General features: G+C 36.6%; 1 protein-coding gene across 3 annotated transcripts in view; it reads right to left on the bottom strand.

The window, feature by feature from the left end:
• Positions 1 to 21055, bottom strand: part of ZRANB3 (zinc finger RANBP2-type containing 3) — a 326079-nt gene that overhangs the window by 33982 nt on the left and 271042 nt on the right. For all 3 annotated transcript variants that reach the window (XM_044242580.1, XM_044242582.1, XM_044242581.1), the window contains exons 10-12: positions 19789 to 19908; positions 15980 to 16159; positions 14866 to 15018 (exon numbers count right to left, since the gene is read on the bottom strand). In XM_044242580.1, coding sequence (XP_044098515.1) covers positions 14866 to 15018; positions 15980 to 16159; positions 19789 to 19908 — 453 coding nt within the window. The remainder of the gene's footprint in view (positions 1 to 14865; positions 15019 to 15979; positions 16160 to 19788; positions 19909 to 21055) is intronic.

Raw genomic sequence — 21055 nt, 5'->3', positions numbered from 1 at the left:
AGGGGAGAAAGACCTTAGACTGAGTAGAGACCGAGTATCTCTTTACCATAGTTTAAAATGAGATGGGAGGGACGGGAGACATAATCCCTTCCCCAAATACCACTGCCTCCAAGGACCTCTGTCCCTTCTCCCTCCGATTCATTTCCCACACTGCTTCTAGGATCATCTTTTGAAAACAGAAATCTGATCATGTCATTCATCTGCTTAAAAGCCTCTGATGATACTACATTATTTTCAGGATAAATCCAACTTCTTGGCATTACACGCGTGGCCTCCTCTCCATCTGATCAGGGCCAAAGTTTTGGGATTCTTCCCGTTTGAACTGCGTCTTATGTGCCCTATGCTCTCCCATTTTCAGAACAAGTGATAACTGCTCTCACTGTGCTTTGAGAAATGCTTTTAGTGTTCCTGAGGGCTGGCTGAACTAGGACCCACTCCTTCTGAACTCATCCTTCATAATCCAGCTCCGGTGTTTCCAAAGGGAAACTTTCCCATAAGCCCATGTAGTTTATTTATTCTGTTCTGTGATCCCACAACCTGGTTTACATATCTCTATTTTGACATGCATTCTATCTCATTAAAATGATTTAATTATAGTCGTCTCTCCCAATTAAAGAGTAAGTTCCAAAGGAATGTTAGCTGTTTTCTTTATCTTTGCACCTAGCACATAGTCTTTTAAAATTAGTTGCTTTATTGGGATATAATCTGTTTATGTACCATAAAATTCACTCTTTTAAAGTGTCTGATTCAGTGACTTCTAGTGTATTCAGAATTATGCACCCATCACCACTATTTAATTATAAAACATTTTCATCACCTTTGAAAAGAAATCCCATACCAATTAAGCAGTCACTCCCTATCTCTCCCTCTTCCCAGCCTCTTACAGCTACAATTCTACTTTATTTCTTTATGGATTTGCCCATTTTAGCTAATTCTTATAAATGGAACCAGACAATATGTGGCCTTTTGTGTCTGGCTTCTTTAACTTAGCATAAGGATTTCAGGATTCGTCTATGTTGTAACATGTATCAGAACTTCATTCCTTTTTATGGCTAAATAATATTTTGTTGTGTGAATATACATCTGGTTTATCCATTCATCAACTGATGGATGTTTGACTGTGACATTCATGCACAAGTTTTTATGTGGACATATATTTTGAATTCCCTTGAAACTGAATCTGCAGGATCATATGGTAATTCTATGTTTAACATTGTAAGGAACCGCCAGACTATTTTTCAAAATGGCTGTACCATTTTATATGCCTACCAGCAATGTATGAGTGTTTCAATTTTGCTGTATCTTTGCCAATACATGTTGTCTATCTTTTTACTTTTAGACATCTCAGTAGGTGTGAAGTGGAATCTAACTGTGGTTTTAATATAACCTTAATAAATGTTTATATAATAAATGATCTTTATTTTTCTTTTTTAAGATTTTATTTATTTGACAAAGAGAGAGAGATCACAAGTAGGCAGAGCAATAGGCACGGGGAGGTAGGGGAAGCAGGCTCCCCGCTGAGCAGAGAGAGAGCCTGATGCAGGGATCAATCCCAGGACCCTGAGATCATGACCTGAGCCAAAGGCAGAGGCTTAACCACTGAGCCACCCAAAAACCCCAATGAATGATCTTTAAATGCCCTCTACATAATATACATCACATAAACACTAACTAAATCAAATTGAAGTGTTTCAATGTTCTATTCATTCCACAAATAAGTAAGGTTCCTCATTGTGCTAACTCTCATGCATCTGGTTTAGTCTGGCAAGGTCACGAAGGCAGACTGTGAGGGGAAAAAAAGGCCTGAGTTTAACCCCAGCTTATTGGCCGCATAAACTTAGGCAGATCATTTAACCTTTCTGAGCTTTAGTGGGGCATGGTTATAGCATCTGCCTCTTGCTAGCTATGAAGGTTAAATAAAATTACGTGTTTTAAGGGTTTAGCACAGTGGTTGCATGGAATAGCCACTCAGTACATGTTGATTATTACTACTGAGTGAATTATTATTACTGAGTGAAGTGAAGTGATGAAGACAAATAAAGACAAAAGCCTCATAATAGCACTATGTGATATAAGCCATGACAGAGAAATTTATATGTCTCTGTGCGTAACAATGAGGTTATCCTCTTAAAATGTTTACAGAGTGGTTTGAATTCTAAAATATAGATATATAAATATTCTAATTTGAGATGTGTTAGCGTCAAGAAAGCAGTATATTCACATATTCAAAAACAAAAGATTTTGGGTAAGAAAAATTTAGACTTTATGAATGCCACAGCTCCTATGGTCAACTTTCTTTTGTTATTACCATTTTTACCAACTAGACACTATGTGGAAAAGAAGGTTATTTTTCATTTGCATGAGATAATTTCTTATTGCCCTCCTTAGCCCACAAGACAAACATTTCATACAATGTTGGTATTTAATAAAAAATGCAAGGTTTGTTTTTAAATTTTGAAGGCATATTTTTTTTAAATTTCATAGTTGTACTAAACAGCTTTCCTTCCCAACTATACACAATATTTTTTGCAGCAGACCAGCAATCATCCTACACATTTTTAATGCAAGTGTGAGTGTTTAAAATACAAATAAAAAAAAATACAAACCTGCTTTGGGTAAAGGATGTTTGAGGCTTTGAGGACAGCAGACCAGGAGACTTGAGGATGGGATGGTTATGCTAAAGAAAAGCAGTGGTATGAGCCAGGTCAAAGATGCAAGTACGAAGGCAGGATAAGAAAGGTAGGCAACCAGTTAGAGTCTAATGAGGAGAGTAAAACTGTGAGATACTGAACTATGAGCCCACAAAATGAAAACAACTGGTAACGTAAAACAGATCTCAAAATCAGAGACTGAGTTGGGATCTGGAGATCTGTTCCAAAATGGAAAGAGAACTACTGTTTGAAGTAACGAAATGGAAGCAGCTCTGGCTTACTGAGACTTGAAGAAGAGAAACCAAACAGAAAAACCTGCCCTAGGCAGGAGTTGGACTTGTTACCATACCAAATTAGAGTTTCTTCTTTTGCTCACTGATCATTACGGATCACTGATGCACTAAGTTTCTCCTTGGATACTTTACAGTGTATATATAATAGATGAAAGGGACCTCAGATGTCATCCAGTGACCTAGGGACTCAAATGGCTGGGTAATGATGCTACTGTTCATCCATTAAAGGCCGAAAGAGAGAAAAGGCTCCGTAGAATTTAAGGGAAGGGCCCAATTCCCATAGGTATTGCTCAAGAAAGGGATATCCCTCAGATGATGGAGTATAAATGAATATCAGAGAGAGTGGGAAGGCTTCCTATTAGACTACTCTATTCAGTGTATTTTATTCAGAAACAGCCTTTAATCACTTGGAAATGACAATACAGAATGATAAACTCCATATCTTTCTCTCCTTTCACCTATAAATGACCAACCTTATCACTCAACATAAGCCACTGTAGGAAAATCAAAACACCTCAAAACCAAAACAGTACTTAGATGTCATATATAGGAGAGGTAGGAAAAAAAGGAAGAATCCTGAGAAACAGGACTGCATTTGAGGCAGTGACGCTGGTGACAGACTCTCGGGCAGTACTGGTTACTTAAGGGACAGTTAATTTGGCTGTACAGAGCCGTCTTTCCTCATCGATTTCCTCATCCCTCATGGGATGTTTTCACGGAGTTGGACTTCAATTTGAGTTACGTTTCGATTAATAATTTCTTTAAAAAATGTAAATGTATTTAGGATGGGTAAAGAATTGTTACTCATTCAGTTGTGGGGATTAATTCCACGCAGGTATTAGTCAACTATTTCCCAATAGCTATAGCAGAAGCATTAACCAGTGTTGCACTGAGGCAGAGTCCAGAGGCCCCCATGCTACGCCACATCACAAGCATGGACAGATGTTCCTGTGGAGGTGAGGGAGTACAATGAAGTGACGGAAGAAGTGGCTATTTACCAAACATTACCAAAATCCTGAATATTGCAAACAACCAGGACACTTACACCCATATATACTGGTACAGTACCAGCTCTGCTACCATTTTTTAAAAAATCCCAATAGTTAGCTGAATTATATGACAGAAAGAGAATTCTGATTAAGAGAAGAAGGAGATATGGATAATGCCATTCTGAAAGGCAATGAACACCAGGTGAGAGAGATGGAAAGAGATACCAAAACCAAGATAAAAACTTTGTCCAGGAACATTGCTCTCATTCTTCCCCGCCTCTTCTTCACAATCACAGGGCTTTTTGTCCCCCAAACACATAATCATATTAATATTAGGTTCTAGTTCAATTCATAGAAAATCAATTTTCCAAAAGTCCATATGCTAAAAGACAAATGACCTGAAGCCCAATTCCCTGAAGACCAACTTGCCAAAATGACCAAATTTATTGGTTTTCTAAAACTCATTTCGAGAGTTCACAACATTTTGAACATGATAGATTTGCCAGGTTAAGAAGATTGAGGAGCTTGGGAGTTGGGCCTCCTGACTCTCTCCCGGCCCTGAGTTTATCCTTTCCTTGACCTTCAAACTCATTCTCTGCTCCTTGGTCTCCTTCTCTTTGAGACTCTCAGTCTCCCATTCACCAGGGCTGATGGGCCAGGCTGAGTTACGTGCTAACATACAACTTTTGTTTCTCCCTGCAATGGAAGGTCCCTTTTCCATATGCAGCTCAAACCTCCAGCTACAGCCGCAGGGCACTGGGAGAGGTAGAAAATGAACATCTCTAAAAATGCTAACACTCCAGAAATATTCACAAACTGTTAAAAACCATCCAATTAGAACTGTTATAAACTTTTCAGATAAATAAGCTTTTGATGACAATGGGCAAATCTGGCAAAGATTAATTGAGAAAATTGGAAATATTCAAAAAAATGTTAAATGTAAGAAATTTTATTTTTAAAAAGAAGCTTTAAAAAAGGATCAAAAAGAAATTATAGAAAGAAAGTATAAATAGAAATAGTCCCATAGGAAATGCTAAAATTTTGGCAAAATTCATAAGAAAAATATGTTCATCAGACTAAATATCTTAGGACCTTTCAACAAATGGAGTATTTCTTAAAATGCATGAAGCTGGAGGGTATAAAGACAAAGTGTTAAGTAGCATGCACACCTAAACTCATTTAAAACACATTTTACATCCTGGCCGGGATCCAACCAAATATAAACAAAGCAAAACCGAATCAAAACAAATGGTCTCTACATTACAGAACTCCAATTTGCAGAAAACCATGCATGCATAGAGACATGTAGTGAGGCCAGAGTGGTTCAAGATGGTAGAGTAGAAGGATCCCGAACTTACCTCTTCCCAAGTATACAAATATGTAGCTATGTATAGATTCATTTCCTCTCAAAAAGACTAGAAAACTAAGAGGTTATCTACAACAAAGGATATGAAGGCTACATTGAGATGGGTAGGAGAGGCAGAGACATGGTTTTGCCAAAAACCCTACCTTGGCCAGAGGGAGGGATATCAGCAGGTTAGTGCTTCTCCCAGGGGAGCAAAGCTTGTGTCCCATATCAGACACCCCAACCCTTGGGATTTACACTGTAAAGATAAACCTCAAAAAGTTTTGCTCTAAAAATCAACGGGCTTACATCTAGGAGACCCAAAAGGCAATAGATGATTAAAAGTCTTCAGATTCACTCATCTTGGGACCCAAGGCAAAAGCAGAAGTTTGCAAAGTGTGCCAAGATTATGCAAAGGAGATTCATTAGCTATTCTTTAAGCATCTGCTGTTGACAAGCATCTGCTGGGGAAGGAGGTACTGGTGAGTGTCATTTTTGAGTGCTCTCTCCACCTTGCCATGCTGGCAGGCACCTCTTTGGTACTCCCCCACCCTTGTTAGCACCAGTGAGCTTGCCCTGCCCCAATGTTCTCTCATGGTCATGCAGAGGCTGGCAGGCCTGCCCTGGCCCTGGGGTCCCCTGCAGTTTCCTGAAGCCAGTGGGCTTGCCCTGACCCTGAATATTCCTGCTCTGCTACTGTAACCAGTGGGCTAGTCCAGCCGATGTGCTCTCCTGTTGCCCGCTATGGCTAACAAGATTCCCACAGCTCTGCTGAAGCTGGCAGGCAGGTATAATCAACATAGGGTAAACCCCTATGACAGCTGGCTTTGGTGGCCAGGGTGGCCTGTATTGCTGGGCCCCAAGAGACTAAAACAATCAGAGAGAAAGTTCTTGGCAGATGATTAACACCAGGGCATAGCTCAAAAAGCACACTGAAGCCAAGCCCAGTCTTCCTATGAAAAAGGCTTTGTTACATGCCCTAGAGGGTCAGCCTGAGGGACAGACTACAGATTTACCACACAACTACAGGCAACAGAGGAATTCTCTGGGAATGGGAATGTAGGCTGAGAGACACCAGCTCTACTCTTCCCTGGCCTCACTACTACTTGCTCGTAACCCCCAGCAAGGAGCTTATCTACTTGTCTGGAGCCCTAGTGTGCAAATGCCACCAGGACACACCTGGGGTTATGAGTACTCAGGGGTTATGAGTACCATCCCATAGGACCGAATATATTTGCAAACTTGAAAAAAAATCAGCTGTCAGGGTCTGGTTTCTGCTCAGCTTGAAATTGAGCCCTGCATTGGGCTCCTTGGTCACTGGGGAGCCTGCTTCTCCCTCTGCCCCTCATGCCACTTGCATGCTCTCTCTCTCTCAAATAAATAAATAAAATCATTAAAAAAAAAAGGACAAACCTCAAGCTAGACTCAAGAAAAGAGAGGGCTTAATGAAATAAAAAATGAAAGAGGAGGAGCCACAACTGTTACCAGAGAAATACAAATGATCATATGAGACTATAATGAATAATTATAGGCCAACAACTTGTACAACCTATAAGAAGTAGATAAATTCCTAGAAACACATAATCTTCTAAGAGTGAGCCATGAAGAAACAGAAAATGTGAGTAGACAGATGACTAATAACGCAGTGACTGAATCAGAAATTACAAAATTCCCAACAAACAAAAGTCTAGGAAGAGATGGCTTCACTGGTGAATTCTACCAAACATTCAAGAAGATTTAAAAACATACTTGTCAAACTCTTCAAAAACTAAAGAGAAGAAAATGCTCCTAAATTCATTTTAAGTGGCCAGCATTACCCTGATACTAAAACTAGACAAGTATACCACAGAAAAAGAAAACAACAGGCTAATATTAGCAAAGATATTAGCAAAAAGAATTCAATAATAAATAAAAAGGAAGATACATGATGATCAAGTGGGAATTATTCCAGGGATGCAGGAATGGTTCAATATCCACAAATTAATAATTATACTACATTAATAAAATCTAATATTCATTTATGATAAAATCTCTCATCAAAGGGAAAATACCTCAGTATAATAAAGGCCATATATGACAAACCCACAATGAGCATCATACTCAATGTGGAAAAGTTGAAAAAGCTCTTCCTCTTCAGAGTAGGGAAAAGACAAGAATGCCCACTCTCACCGCTTTTAGTCAACATAGAATTATAATTCCCAGCTGCAGCCATCAGACAAAAAAAAGAAATAAGTCATTTAAGTCACAAAGGAAGAAGTAAAATTGTCACTATTTGTAGATGACATGATTTTACACATGTAAAACCCCTAGACTCTATCAAAAAATGGTTAGAACTAATAAGTGAATTCAGTGAAGTAGGAGAATATGAAATTAATATACATAAACATTACATTTCTGTCCATTACTAATGAACTATCAGAAAGAGAAAATAAGAAAAGAAATCCTATTTACAATTGCATCAGAAGAATAAAATACCTATGAATTAATTTATCCATAGACAGGAAAAGGCTTGTACACTGAAAACTAATAAGATACCGATGAAAGAAACTGAAGAAGACACAAACAAATTGGAATATATTCTGTGCTCATAAAAATACAGTCTAGATGTTTAATACATCCATATCAAATCCCACTGGCATTTTTCACAGAACCAGAACAAATAATCCTAAAATTTGTGTGGAACCACAAAAGACCTCAAATAACTAAAGCAATCTTGAGATAGAAGAACAAAGGTGGAGGTAATAGGGTGGAGGTAACAGGCACCCTAATTTCAAACTATAGTATAAAGTTATAGTAATCAAGACAGTCATGGTATTGGCATAAAAAGAGACACATAGATCAATGGAATGGAGAGCACAGATAAAAACCCACATATCTACAGTCAACTAATTTATGACAAAGAAGCTAAGTCCATACTGTGGGGAGAGAACAGTATCTTCAATAAATGGTATTAGGAAAACTGTACAATCACATATGAAAGAATGAAACTAGATTACTGTCTTATACTGTACATAAATAATAACTTGAAATTGATTAAGACTTGAATATAAGACCTGAAACCATAAAAGTATAAGAAAACATAAGCAGTAAGCTCCTTGACATTGGTCATGGAGTTAAATTTTTGGATCTGACCGTGAAGCAAAGGCAACAAAAGCAAAAATAAGTGAAAGCTTTTACAAAGTGAAGGAAACCATCAACAAAATGAAAAGGCAGGGGCATCTGGGTGGCTCAGTCATTAAGCATCTGCCTGCCACTCAGGTCATGATCCCAGGGTCCTGGGATCGAGCCCTGCTTTGTGGTCCCTGCTCAGTGAGGAGCCTGTGTCCCCCTCTCCCACTCCTCCTGCTTGTGTTCCCTCTCTTGTGTTTGTCAAATAAATAAAAATATAATCTTAAAAAAAAAAAAAAGAAAAGGCAACCTACTAAATAGGAGAATATATCTGTAAATCATATATCTGATAAGGGTTAATAGAAAAAATATATAAAGAACTCAATCAATAGCAGAAAACAAAGAATATAATTTTAAAATGGGTAGAAAATTTAGAGGTATTTTTCCAAAGACATACAAATGAATTAAAAAAAAAAAAAAGAAGAAGACATATAGATGGCCAAGAGGCACATAACAAGATGTTCAGTATCACTAATTATCAGGGAAATACAAATAAAATCACAATAAGATATCATCTCACACCAGTTAAATGGCTATTATCAAAAAGATAAGAAACAGTAAGTGTTGGTGAGGATGTGGAAAAAGGGAACAATGTGTATGCTGATGGGAATGTAAATTGGTGGAGCCACTATGGAAAAGAGTATGTTGAGTACTAAACACACTAAAAATAGAACTACCATATGATTCAACTATTCCACTTCTGGGCATTTATCCAAAGAAACAAAAACACTAATTTGAGAAGACACATGCACCCCTATATTCATTACAACATTATTTACAATAGCCATGATATGGAAGCAACCCAAGTAGTCACTGATGAATGAATGTATAAGGAAAATGTATTGTCTATATATATTCACTGACTACTATTCAGCTATAAAAAAGGAACTCTTGCCATTTGCAACATGAATGGACCTTGAGGGTATTATGCTAAGTGAAATAATTTGGACAAAGAAAGACAAATACCATACGATTTCACTTATGTGCGGAGTCTAAAAAACCAAATCAAACTAAACTAAACCAAGTTCATAGATACAGAGAACACACTAGTGGTTATTAGAGGCGAAGGGAGTTGGGGCATGGCTGAAAAGGGTAAGGGAGGTTAATTGTATGGTGACTGCGGGTAATGAGACTTACTGTGGAAATCATTTTGTGGTGTATACAAAAATTGAACTATTATGTTGTATACCTGAAACAATGTTATATACCAACATTACCGCAGTAAAAAATTTTTTTAAATATTTGCTGTTAAAAAAATGACATGCATTGAAAAATCTGTGCAAGGTAATAAATACTAAAGTGTGAAAGAAAAATACTTGACTCATGAAAGAAAGGTAATTGGGTGGTTTTTTTAAAAAAAAAAAAAACTTTGTACATAGATACATGTTTTTCTTCAGCTACACTTAAAAACAATAAACATGTATATTTGTAGGAAGATATAGTTCAAATTCTTAATACTATCTTAAAAATGAACCCTTAAACATAATTCAATAGTTTGGAAGTTTTAGAGAACAGCTACAAATTATAATTTTAGTTATATATTTTTAAAATATCTAGGACTTTAAATACATATTGATTTTTTCAATAGACCAAAACACAGAAACACTACCAAAAGGAAAGTAGTTTTTAAACAAAAGAAAAAAGTCTTAGAACTAAACCCTCTCTCTCTTTTTTTTTTTTTTTAAAGATTTTATTTATTTATTTGACAGAGAGAAATCACAAGTAGATGGAGAGGCAGGCAGAGAGAGAGGGAAGCAGGCTCCCTACTGAGCAGAGAGCCCGATGCGGGACTCGATCCCAGGACCCTGAGATCATGACCTGAGCCGAAGGCAGCGGCTTAACCCACTGAGCCACCCAGGCGCCCAACCCTCTCTCTTTTTTAAGTAGTATTTGACAGAAAACATTCTAGTATCCTTAAAAAAAAAAAAAAAAAGTACTAACTCTAAATAAGATACAGAAAAAGATTTAGTAAGATTTCACATAAAAAACATTATTTCTTCCTATGGAACTAAACTTTCCAGACTTTACTTTTATTTCTATAATATATGATCAATTCTTTAAAAAATTAAAACTAAACTCCCCATACGGAATGAATAAGTCACAAGAATAAAAGGCACAGCATAAAGAATAGTCAATGATACTATAATAGAAATGCCTGGGGACATCTAGTAGCTACACTTGTGGAGAACATAGCATAATACATAAACTTTTCAAATCACTGTTTTGTATACCTAAAACTGTATTTTGTACACATGTAACACTGTGTGTCAACTATACTTAAATTAAAAAAAAAATTTTAAACTCCTCCTAACTTTCACACCATATTGCACCAAAAGGATTAGGAAAAAACCCAGACATTCTGAATGACTAAGGTTTTCTAATGTACAATTTCTTATTCAGTTATATATGGACTTTGACATACCACCATTCAAGATTTACAAATACTAATATTGTAAGGTTTACTTCCTACTTTTTTAAAATAAAATATTTCTGTTGAAGTTGCCATTACATTTTTTACTCTTCCCCAGAACCATTCTCCTCCTTCCAGATAAAATCAATATTACAAGTATACGAGATTTTCCAATCTAGGTTTATATATTTGATTAAATATATATATATAAATACCTAATATTATTTGTGTGTGTATGTTTGTGTACTGTGCATTTCAAAAATAACATTATGCTTTCAAAGTCTGGTCGTGTTAAAATATATAAATCTAATTCATTCATGTTAACTTCTAAATGGTATCTTAAGAATATTTAAAAATTTTTTTTAGTTTTTAAGATTTTACTTATTTATTTGAATGAGAGCACAAGCATGAGCAGAGGGGAGAGGGAGAGGGAGAAGCAGGCTCCTCACTGAACAGGGAGCCTGATGTGAGGCTCGATCCCAGGACTCCAGAATCATTACCTGAGCTGAAGGCAGATGCTTAACCAACCGAGCCCCCTCGGCTCCCTTCTTAAGACAATTTTAAGTAGTCATTCACCTATTGATGAGTATTTTGGTTGTTTCTAATCTTTGGCATTCCAAAAACAGATTCAATAAACATCCTTGTACATGTATCCTTATACCCACAGGTAAAAATATATTACTAGAAATGGAATAGTTGGTTGGAGGGCGTTTCCAACTTTATAAAATATTGTCTAATTGCTCTTCAAAGGAGTTATGACAACTTATCCGCCTACCTAGCAGTATATGAGAGTTTGGCATATGAAATGTTGCTGACATTTTTGACATGTCAAGTATTTTCATTGTTGCCAATCTAGTAGGTGTAAAGTATGCTTTTAGTGTAGTTATTTTAAAAGTATTTTGCATGTATAGAAGGACAGAGCCTCTGAGCAAATACAATGATGAAGTCAGGAACAAGAGTTCTTGCTTATTGGATAAGGGAAACATAAATACTTATGTCTTCATAGATATATGGCAAAGGTGAAAAAGAACCTGGTGGTGTTGGATTTGAACTGGAGTATTAGAGTGAACATATGAACTAAAAATGCACACATATACATACAAATACATATTAACCTATCCATGCAAAAATGTGTATATGTGTATAAATCGCTCTATACACTGAAAATAGCTCAGAAGTGATGATATCCCGAGGAATTAAAAAAAAAAAAATCCTGATTGCTAAGTATCATTCCCCAGTTAAATGAATCAGGACTCGTTAAAGAAATGTCCCGCTCCAGGACTGGGGCGAAGAAAATACAAGGTCAATCTCAAATTGTTTGTTGAAAAGCTAGAAAGCACTCAGAATAATGTAGGGACTTGCATAAAAAGAAAATGAAAATGACAGTACAGACAAAAGGTTGATATCCAGGATCTATAAAGAACTTCTCAAACTCAACACACACAAAACAGATAATCATATCAAAAAATGGGCAGAAAAACTGTGGAAAGAACCAAGATGCGCTTCAATGGACGAATGGATAAGAAAGATGTGGTCCACATACACTATGGAGTATTATGCCTCCATCAGAAAGGATGAATACCCAACTTTTGTAGCAACATGGACGGGACTGGAGGAGATTATGCTGAGTGAAATAAGTCAAGCAGAGAGAGTCAATTATCATATGGTTTCACTTATTTGTGGAGCATAACAAAGAGCATGGTGGACATGGGGAGTTAGGAGAAGGGGGTTGGGGGAAATTGGAAGGGGAGGTGAATCATGAGAGACTATGACTCTGAAAAAACAATCTGAGGGGTTTTAAGTGGTGGTGGGGGGTGGGAGGTTGGGGGAAGCAGGGAGTGGGTATTAGAGAGGGCACGTATTGCATGGAACACTGGGTGTGGTACAAAAACAATGAATACTGTTATGCTGAAAATAAATAAAAAATAAATTTAAAAAAATTTTTTAAATGGGCAGAAGAAATGAATAGACACTTCTCCAATGAAGACATACAAATGGCTATCAGACACATGAAAAAATGTTCATCATCACTAGCCATCAGGGAGATTCAAATTAAAGCCACATTGACAAACTGTGGGTTGCTGGGGGGAGGGGGGTTGGGAGAAGGGGGGTAGGGTTATGGACATTGGGGAGGGTATGTGCTTTTGGGTAAATTGGAAGGGGAGATGAACCATGAGAGACTATGGACTCTGAAAAACAATCTGAGGGGTTTGAAGTGGCGGGGGGGTGGGAGGTTGGGGTACCAGGTGGTGGGTATTATAGAGGGCACAGCTTGCATGGAGCACTGGGTGTGGTGAAAAAATAATGAATACTGTTTTTCTGAAAATAAATAAATTGGAAAAAAAAAAAAAACAAATTAAAGCCACATTGAGATACCACCTTATACCAGTTAGAATGGCCAAAATTAGCAAGACAGGAAGCAACATGTATTGGAGAGGATGTGGAGAAAGGGGAACCCTTTTACACTGTTGGTAGGAATGCAAGTTGGTGCAGCTACTTTGGAGAACAGTGTGGAGATTCCTTAAGAAATTAAAAATAGAGCTTCCCTATGACCCTGCAATTGCACTACTGGGTATTTACCCCAAAGATAAAGATGTAGTGAAAAGAAGGGCCATCTGTACCCCAATGTTTATAGCAGCAATGACCACGGTCGCCAGACTGTGGAAAGAACCAAGATGCCCTTCAACAGACGAATGGATAAGGAAGATGTGGCCCATATACACTATGGAGTATTATGCCTCCATCAGAAAGGACGAATACCCAACTTTTGTATCAACATGAAGAGATTATGATGAGTGAAATAAGTCAAGCAGAGAAAGTCAATTTTCATATGGTTTCACTTATTTGTGGAGCATAACAAATAACATGGAGGACATAGGAAGATGGAGAGGAGAAGGGAGATGGAGAGGAGAAGGGAGTTGAGGGAAATTGGAAGGGGTGGTGAACCATGAGAGACCATGGACTCTGAAAAACAACCTGAGGGTTTTGAAGGGGTGGGGGATGGGAGGTTGGGAGAGCCAGATGATGGGTATTAAGGAGGGCACGTATTGCATGGAGTACTGGGTGTGGTGCAAAAACAATGAATTCTGTTACGCTGAAAAGAAATAAAATTTAAAAAAAAAAAGAAAAGAAAAGGGAAAAAAGGAAAAAGAAAAAAGAAAAGAAAGGTGCTTCCATAAGCCAGATATTACGAAAAACAAAGAATAAAAGTAAAGAATTATAACACAGTAATAGTAACAATTCTGTTACTATTATCCCAAGTTCTAGTGATATATTTTTTAAATGAGGAAAAATAAAGTTCATCTTTACAGAAAAACGTCAACTAATAAATATAGAAGCAAAGATAGAAATAGAAAAACCACTATTTCAAAATGACCCAGACAAAGATCACAGTGAATGCTAAGACCATTGGATGAAAGGTTTTGGACACAGGACAGCCACATAATCTCAGAACACCACACCACAAATTATTTAGTAATTGTCAAGGGAAGATGTGCCTTTATAGTTCGCCTTAATTTGGTGCAAAGTTTCTTTCCATGCTTATTGGTTATTCAGGTGTCCTCTAATGCTCACATTCTCGGTCTATTTTTCTGTTGCCTTGTTTGTATTTTACTAATTACATTGTATAAATTCTTATATACTTTGGACATTGTAATACAAATGTCTTTACAGAGTCTGTGACCTGCTTGTGTTCCACTTTTGGCAAATTTATACATTCTCCCCTGTCCTCTTGATTGTACATATAGCCACCTACGTTTTCTTCTGAAGGCTGGATTCTATTGAGCCTGCTTTTCTAAGGATAACAGTGAGCATTGGCATTAACTGTTGGAAGATACAAGCCACTGGTGCAGCCTCCTTTCAATGTCATCTTGTGGCTCTAGGTTTTCCAGCTTTACATGGAACCTCCTTTCAACAGCACAATCAAAATTTGCTATAAAAAATATGATAAAGTTATAGTTTTAGGACATTAAAACTTAAAAAAAGAAAAGAATTTGTCATATGATCTTACGTGAGTGAACAAAATTTCATTCCTGAGCTCTTCAAAGCTTTCATTTGGAGTCCAAGCTTCAGCAAACTGCAGGAAGTCCCATTTTTCCTTATCACCTTCCTCAGCCTGAAGTTTTTCCTTCCTACCATTCAATGTGCTCCCTGTAACTTGTGTCTGTAAAGTGAAGAAGCATATGAATTTTACAAAATTTCTCTCACAGCTGATACTTACTAAGCAGTGACCTGATTTTGCAATTAAACCACAAGCAATTCACCAAAGACACTTAGTGTTTCAACCTATCATGGACTTCAGTAATAAAACTTTTCAAAATTACAAACAAATTGCCAAGTAGATGATTCCCATACTTAATGAGGAAAATGTCTCACCAGAGAAGTTATACTATTTGCTTTTCTCATAAAAACTTTATTCTAATATTTATAAACTTTGAAATTAAACCCACATAATTGGCCATTTTAAATACATATATACTCAGTGCTTGAAAAACATCCTCTAATAATTAGTCAAATCTTTTCTATGAATACCTCTCCGGGCTGGGGAGGAGAAGAGACAGTTGAGTGGACAGAACTAGTGACATGCCTCCTACCCTTTCTGGGGTCCAGGTACAGGCTGTCCTCTGCTCAAAATTAGCCAGGAACTCAATCCTTCCTGGTAAGGGTTTATTTTTAGCTTACAAAAAGGACTTGGGGTTTGACACTGTTATTATTCCTTGCTAGCCCATCCTTTTCTGATCTCTAAAATAGTAGATGAAGGCCATGGAAGACAGAACACATGTAAGTGCACATCTCTCCCTTAATGGAGAGGATATGTAAGGTACTACCAACTGAAGACTTCTCTAACCTTGGTTCCTATCAACATCACTATCTTAGTGTACTTGAATATCCTTTGCCTGAAAACACTATAACTCAGTCTCTTAACTTACGTAGGGGCCACATAATGAATAAAATGGTAACCTGGAGATTGGGGAGGGTATGTGCTATGGTGAGTGCTGGAGTGTGTAAGCCTGACGATTCATAGACCTGTACCCCTGGGGTTAATAATACATTATATGTTAATTTAAAAAAAGTAATAAAAAATTTTTGAAAAAAAGGTAACCTGGTTTGAATTCAAGCTTTACCTTTCGATTCAACATTCCCCACATAAGAGTGTCTAGAGTCCCATTTGCAACAAGGTAGTGAATATTCACAGAACTGCACTGTCCAATTCGGTGAGCCCGGTCTTCTGCTTGTTTTATATGTCCAGGGTCCCAGTACAACTCAGCAAATACAACATGAGTTGCAGCAGTAAATGTCAAACCCTAAGCAAAATAAAGTGAAGAAACTGAGATGCAAATAAACTGAAAATGTAACACAGAGCCAGATATAATAAAGTCTTTCTGAACATGTTAAATGAACAAGAGAAAGCTAAAGGACTTAAAAATAAATCAGTCTTTCGTTTTAAGCCAAATTAAGAAAATTTAATTCATGAAAGGCAAATGAAGACTGCTTACTGCAAATGTCCAGGTGAACTACAAAAAACACATTTAAAAGGTATTTCAATATTTCAAAAGTTAGTTTGATGGATATATATATAAACAAAATCACTTTATCCTCTGATGAGGACTGGATTCACATTACCACTGGAAAATCTAATAAAATACATTATAAATGAGAATATAATTTCTAACACATGGTATCCATAGCAACTAGGCAGAGAGCAATGACTTCCTCTATTCATTTAATTCATAGTGTTGTTCTATAAAGCAGGAAAATTATGTCTTCAGTCACACTGTTCTCTTCCTATGAAATTTCTCATGTTACATCTCAAACACCCTTAAGTTTACAAGCTTCTATCTCAATATATATAACACAATTGGATTTTTTGTGCAATTGCATTTTACATCAGTTTGAAATAGTGTGACATTATTAAGTATTAACTAGGTCTTCTTGTATAATCATTATATGAAAAATAATGCAAATCTCCTCGAATTAAGAGTATTTTAAAAAATGCATGATTTTAAAGTTGAAAGGCTGGTGAAACGTGAAGCATACTTAAGCTATTGTCACACATTAGTCAGTGATTTTATGTGGTTGAAAGAAATACCTACTATTCTTTGAAAGAAATCATCTAATCCATGCTGCTGTTCATATGCCCTGGAACTTCCATCAGAGAATGACTTTTGTGACTGCTGTGCTGTTATTTTTACATAGCTTTAACTTAAAATATTTTTATATCATATAACAACATTATTATTAGCATTCATGAAATGGTGGCATGAGTTCTCAAGCTGAAAAATTCACTAAAGACCCATCACTTTGGAACAGAAGTTAGAAGTGATAAAAACATGGAAAGCCAACAACCATCAAGCTAAACTGTGCTGATATTTAGGACAGGAAACACCACAAAACATTAGAGATGATGCTAGAAAATAACAAATAGTATTTAAAGAAGGAAGAACACCTTTAAGTGTGTTAGAGGTATCATATAACCATACAAGAATAAAGGGGAAATAAGCTGGCAAGACCCAAACTCCTCTAACACACCACTAAACTACAATGGAAGATTCACAGGCCCCAAGAACAAAGCCCTTTCTAGTTTCCTTTATTCCTATGAACATACTAGTGTTCAAGTGTATGAGTTTTGAATTATACCAGGTTCTCAGGAATACAGCCTTGAATAAAATATGGGTGTCCTAAACAATCTTAATTTCAGAAGGTCTTTTATCAAGCCACCCCCAAATCCTCCTGCCTGGCTTCCTTCTACTTTTCTTCTCCCATGCTATGAGTACTCCATTTCCTTTTTTTTTTTTTTTAAAGTTTAACAGAAGTTATTTATTTGACAGATAGAGATCACAAGTAGGCAGAGAGGCCGTCAGAGAGGCAGGCAGAGAGAGGAGGAAGCAGGCTCCCTGCTGAGCAGAGAGCCCGACGTGGGGCTTGATCCCAGAACCCTGAGATCATGACCCGAGCCAAAGGCAGAGGCCTAACCCACTGAGCCACCCAGGTGCCCCGAGTACTCCATTTCTAATTTTAAGCTCTTTTTGATGACATTCTCTTTGGCTGGAATATTCTAACAGATATAAAACTTAGACTCATAGAGATTTAATCCAACATGAGTGTAATGTTGAGACAACCCTCCTTTTGGTAAGAACTCCTGGTGAGTTCTAGAACTTCCAAATCCTTATGGAGCTTCTCTCTATATACAATTTTATAGACAACAGTTACCTGGCTAAAAGCAGATCTTTGGCCCTGGTTTAGATTCCAGAGTTGACAGATCTACTATATATCAGGCTGGATGCACAGAAAATATGTTCAATCACTTTTCCCTATGTTAAATATCCTGGCTTGGGAATTTACATCAAAATATTGTAGAATGTTAGCAGGAAAAAAGTCCAGAAGGATCCCCCTTACATAGTGTGACAGAGACTGTCACTATCTTCCATAATAGCTATTTGGTTCTTATTTCTTTGTAACGTAACACCTGATTTTCAATGTGATTTTAGACGAAATAAAGGCTACTTTTCCCAGCTTCCCTTGAAGTTAGCTATAACCAAGGTGCTAACTGCAGGTGAATGAAATGAAGCAATGATGCATGCCTTTCTCCAGTCAGTGCCCTGGATCACAGATATGATGGAGGAACTAGAGTAGCTCTCTTAAATAAGAGGTATCTGCTAGGAGTGGTAAAGCAGAAAGCTGGAGAGGCTTAAGCCTTAAGGACTTTGTGGAACTACCATGCTAACCTTGGACTGTCTGCATGAGAGAATTAAACTTTGTGTATTTGAGTCATTCTTAATTTGGGTTTTCATTTACTTGCACCCAAACCCAATCCTAAGGGTCAAACCAGAGGTGCTCCATAAAAAGTCCTCAGACAGAAGAGTTCTTTTCTCTCAGGTCACCTTGCCTCACAGGCTCTGGTGAAACCAATCAAGTAAGATAAGTGCTATAAGAAATGAAAGCTGTCCAGAGCAATCTATACTTTCAACACCATCCCGATTAAAATATCAATGGCACTTTTCATAGTGCTGGAACAAACAATCCTAAAATTTGTATGGAACCAGAAAAGATGCCAAATTGCCAAGGAAATGTTGAAAAAGAAAGAAAAATTCTATGCAAATTCAAAGTTAGGAAAAAAGAAAAAAGGTAATGGAAAAGTATTAGGATTAAATTAACTACACTCATCTAGGAAATTCTTTCCTTGAAAATTTAAGAAGATTTGAGTCAGAGGTGTTGAGGTCTCCTTCTATTATACTTTCTATCTCTCCAAAGCAGAATATTTATTATACTTTTGTCTTGATATAAAGTTATAATTATGGCTAATGACCTTTTTATTATCTTAATGACATTATCAAATTTATGCCTGGAATTTCTTTTTTTTTCTTTTGATAAACTTTATTGAGGTATAATTTCCATAAAATAGAAAGCACCAATTTTAAATTTAGCATCTTGTGAATTTTAACAAATATATACATCTATGTTCTTTCAAATTTTAAAACATAGGAATGAGGTCACAGTGTATGTACAATTCTGCAACTGGTTTAGGGATTCAATAATATCATGGACATTTTTTTTTTTTCATGACACTGACCTCTTTTTTTTTTTATTATATTTTGTTAGTCACCATACAGTACATCATTAGTTTTTAATGTTGTGTTCCATGATTCATTGTTTGCGTATAACACCCAGTACTCCATGCAATACATGCCCTCCTTAATACCCATCACTGGGGTAAACCCTCTCCCCTCTAAAACCCTCAGTTTATTTCTTGGCATCCATAGTCTCTCATGGTTCATCTCCTCCTCCAGTGCACTCCCCCTTCATTCTTCCCTTCCTTCTCCTAATGTCCTCATGCTATTCTTTGTGTTCCACAAATAAGTGAAACCATATGATAATTGACTTTTCTCTGCTTGACTTATTCTACTTATCATAATCTCCTCCTGGAATTTCTTACCTGGCCAGCAGCCTGAATGCTTAGGATAGCCACACGAGTATCAGGATCCTTTTGAAACTGATTAACTAGATGTATTCTTTCTGATGATGGAACGCTTCCATCTATCCTAATGTACCGAGCCTAGTATCAACAAAGGAAATGGCAAAATTAGCACAAAACCCTATGCACCCATCTCATTTAATATGTTTTATACCGTATTTTTATGCTCCAATAATAAAATAGAAATGGGGTAAGATGAAATTTTAGTAAATGTTAAATAAGAAGAATTTTAATCAAGTTTCTTAATAGCTTCTTATAACAATTCCGTATTTTTAAATCTTTTCACCTACTTGACAGTAGGCTCCATGTCTAATTCATCCTCACACCATATACAAGTGCAACGCCTTGTATATAACAGGAGCTCCATAAATCATCACTGAATTAAGCTAATGCCTTTAGTAAAATTCTGTGTGAATTCATATGCAAACTTTAAATGATGGATCAAATTAACTTGAAAGTTACAGGTTCACTGATTCCAAAGTAAAAATAAAGCCAGACAGGTGAAAAGAGAGAAAGAGGTTTTTACCCATATTATTATGGATTCATGAAGAACAGTGCATTTACTTCTGAAATATCCTAATATTAACTGGGAAAATATATTTTTTAGTATACCATTTGAACTCATTTTTTTTTTTTTTTGCATTCCTAAGCTTAACAGAAATATGTGAAACGGTCACCTCCATTGAATTTGGGAACCAAGACAGTCACACACATTTTTAAAAGGTAGGGAAACAGTAAGTGCTAAACTCAACAGTGGTGTCTTCTAGGAATGATCTGGGTTAGGAAAAGGGAGAAATGAGTGTGTGTTAAAGTAGCTAAAAAGCACTCACTACTCAACTTTCTAAAATTCAGTATAAAGTCGTGAATTTCAAATAGTCTCATTTACATATGCACTTCTATGGAAAACATAACCTTATATAGTTGAGACATACAAATACTTTCATAAGGAAATGGTTAATCATTAAATAGAATGCCCCATATTAACTTTCTATGTCTTCACAAACAGATACACATTGACCAGTGATCCATTAAAATCCCATAAGGGAGATTATAAAATCTTCCAACAGTCTTTCTAAAGAAAACACACATAGTCAGGCTAGGGAGACTTTGGGCGAGATTCACCTCCAACCGATGACTACCTATTGTTTTTAATGGATAGTGATACTAAATGGGATTCTAAACATATCAGTAAAGGAGAAGTGGGGAGAATAGACTGCTATACTTAGAA

This window comes from Neovison vison, chromosome 3, assembly GCF_020171115.1.
Source record: "Neovison vison isolate M4711 chromosome 3, ASM_NN_V1, whole genome shotgun sequence".
Lineage (NCBI taxonomy): Eukaryota > Metazoa > Chordata > Mammalia > Carnivora > Mustelidae > Neogale > Neogale vison.
The sequence above is the reverse complement of the archived record's forward strand: the minus strand, read 5'-3'. Positions and strand labels throughout refer to the sequence as shown.